Source organism: Drosophila serrata, unplaced genomic scaffold (genome assembly GCF_035046125.1).
Source record: "Drosophila serrata isolate PLE 108 unplaced genomic scaffold, ASM3504612v1 contig_240, whole genome shotgun sequence".
In the NCBI taxonomy this organism is placed as follows: Eukaryota; Metazoa; Arthropoda; class Insecta; order Diptera; family Drosophilidae; genus Drosophila; species Drosophila serrata.
The window spans coordinates 914,418-917,312 of NW_028257138.1; the positions used below are offsets into that span (position 1 = coordinate 914,418).

At 37.5% G+C, this 2,895-nt stretch overlaps 1 protein-coding gene across 1 annotated transcript; it reads right to left on the reverse strand.

Moving 5' to 3' along the window:
• Positions 1-776: 776 nt before the first annotated feature.
• Positions 777-2,207, reverse strand: LOC110178840 (uncharacterized). Its single transcript, XM_020946103.2, has 2 exons — positions 2,085-2,207; positions 777-2,026 (listed from the first exon to the last, which is right to left on the reverse strand). The coding sequence occupies exon 2, from the start codon at positions 1,971-1,973 to the stop codon at positions 825-827; it is 1,149 nt and encodes a 382-aa protein (XP_020801762.2). The 5' UTR covers positions 1,974-2,026; positions 2,085-2,207; the 3' UTR covers positions 777-824.
• Positions 2,208-2,895: the final 688 nt, after the last annotated feature.

Below are 2,895 nucleotides of genomic sequence, written 5' to 3' on the forward strand. Positions count from 1 at the left end.
AGATATAGGGTTGCACGACAGGATATTCCAAGGGTTGATGCCAAAACATTTCTAAAAATTTCAGGTGTCACTTAAGTATATATTTCAGAACAAGTAATTAATTTTAATAAATTTAAACCAATAAATCAATAAAATTGGTATAATAAATTATTAAAAAAAGTTCCCATTGAAAGACTACAGCCGTAGGAATTGATCACCAAAATCACATTTAATAAATTCCAAGATATCTCCTAAGGTGCTTAAATAATCTACAAATATACAAGCTAACGCCTTTTGTTTATTTCCTATCCACAAAATTTAACTTCATTGCAATTAACCCAACCAATTGGCTAATCAACTTGCCAATTATGCATATTTTCCATTTCATGTCACAACCTGACCTGACATAGTTTCCAGCAACTGCCACAAGCTGTGTTTGCTATTTTCAATGAGCAAATATTAAAATTCAAATCACGTATTTGCCTTACTTGGCTCACACACTTAGGCACTCTCTCACACACACACACACAGTGACCCTTTTATCCTGTCAAACGCGCATGATAATGCATTTTGTGTGAGCAAATTAAAATTTGTCATTGCATAGAATAATACTGGCAGGGATAAGAAATTAGAACCTTGAATATTGTCATAATTACTCTGAAAATTATGTCAATTACTGGCCTCGGAAGAAAGGGGGTCTTAACGATGTCAAGATGTTATGGTATATACATATTTCTACTTTAAAGTTATTAGGGAGAACTAACGTACTTCTCCTTGGCAGTAAAACACTTGATAAATTTAAATTTAAAAATATATATTCAATTTAACAAATGCAAACTGCAAAACTATTTATAAAAATATATGAAATTGATAATAATATCAAGATATTGCCGCCATAAGGGCTGCTCAATAGGACGAACTTGAAAGCGTATATATATTATTCCCACAATGAAAACCAAAATTCCAATGATTGGTGAGATGATCCAAGTCCACATAGAATTTGGGTTTAAGTCATGATGGTGTAACAAATCCTTTGTCTCTGACTTTCCTTTGTCTTTAAAGACACACAACTTTTTATCAGAACAATCCTGAGAAATTTGCATTGCATCTTCTTGGACAGTCTCTTCGGGTATAGTTCGAAGACGAGGCTGGGTAAGATTTTTACCCATACAGAAGATGTCTTCGGAACTCGATCCAGAGGAATTAAATTGCATTTCTTCCAATTCGTGACACTTTTGCAGAATTGTGGCAGCAAAAACAGATAATTTTCGAAATTGAAATAAGTCATTTGTCGATGTTTCTTGTGATCTAAAGGTTTTTGCGTCATATCTTATTAACTCGGTGTCTTGGGATGAACCATTGTCCTGTTTTTCCTTCAAGCCATTCAAATCCTTCCATTTACTGGTTGCATCCACTGTTGTTTCATTATCCAAATAAAGATATTCGTCCAAGCTTTGATCGCATGATTGTTCATTGTTCAGCTTTAAGTCCATGCTTAGTGTTACCTCTCCTTGAACACTATGCCACATACATAAGTCACCACTGCTTTCAAGATCAATATCAAAATCATCATCATTTTGAGTTGCAGTCTCATAACTATTCTGTGATGTTAAATGCTCAACTCTATTCCTTGGTGTAAGATCGGCATCATCATCATCATCAATTGTTAGAGTTGGAAAATCCTCATCCAACAAATCCTTGGCTTCCTTCGCATTTCGTGACTTTTCGGCAGAACGAGGTGAATTTGCCTTCTTCCTACCAAAGTACTGCAGCTTTTGGACTTTGTGTGCGTAACATAGACCTGGTTTTCCTTGGGAGTTCTTTATCTTGTCTAGCAATATGCTTTTGTCGGTAATCTTAACTATGTTTGGTTTTAAAACACTCTCCAATTTGGATTTGGGACTGAATAGCTTCAGGGTTCTGTTTGCAAAACAACCAGGACTGCCATTATTATATATTCTTTGATCATCTGAGCTTTGAGGTGATAGTAACATTTTGATTTCTTCAAATGTTTGCAAATGGGAAGAGAGAGCTGTCCTTTAAATATCTAGAAACAATATTATCTGCAAAAAAAAGTTGGAGAAAAAATAAATGTACTGCCTTACCTGAGCTGTGATTATTTTTATCTTACTAGTTTCAGGTTGAAGTTGAAACTGAATTGAAGGGCAGTCTTTGAAGTAAGATTACGGATTTTAAAAGCAAGGATTACTTAGAAATTTCTTTAAAAAATTCATAGATTACTAGATGAATTTGGGAATTTATTTTAACATATAATAAAAGTATAAAGTAGTGCTCTCTCAACACCTTCTATGCTTGTTAGTTGTACCCACAAACCATCTCAGTTGCCTGCCAAGTTCAGCCACCTAGGCGCTCACCTGCACTTTCTTCGGTGGTGACCTCCAATTCAAATTGCTGTTCATTTACACAAAATGAAATTCGTGCAATTAAGGACGAGCTGCTGCTCCTGCTACTGATGGCGATGATGATGATGATGACGATGGTGGTGGTGATGGTGGTGCTGCTGCTGCAACAGGACTCACTTACCTGCCTCCTTGACCTCCAACCTGGGGGTTCCCACGCTCGCGAAAAGTAGCCAGGTTTCACGCGCTTTGGCGGTCGCTTCCTCTTCCCAACTGAGGACACTGGGTCCTTTGGCATCTTCGTGCAGCTCTTCATTTGCATCCGCAGCGTGGAGGAGGACCAGCAAGGATGCCCTTCATTATATGGGCCGCTGGCAGGAAGCAGCGTAAAATAGGTTAGAGGTTAATTTTAGTGCAAAGTTATGCGCCCGAAAGTATGCAATTAGATTGCGCCCCGGCCAGGACCTGGCTTCCTGTGATCCTGCCACATAGCCAGTGTGTGCGAGTGTGACTTATTTCTAGCTATGGCGAGGGTTTTTTAGCGATGTATTTATAT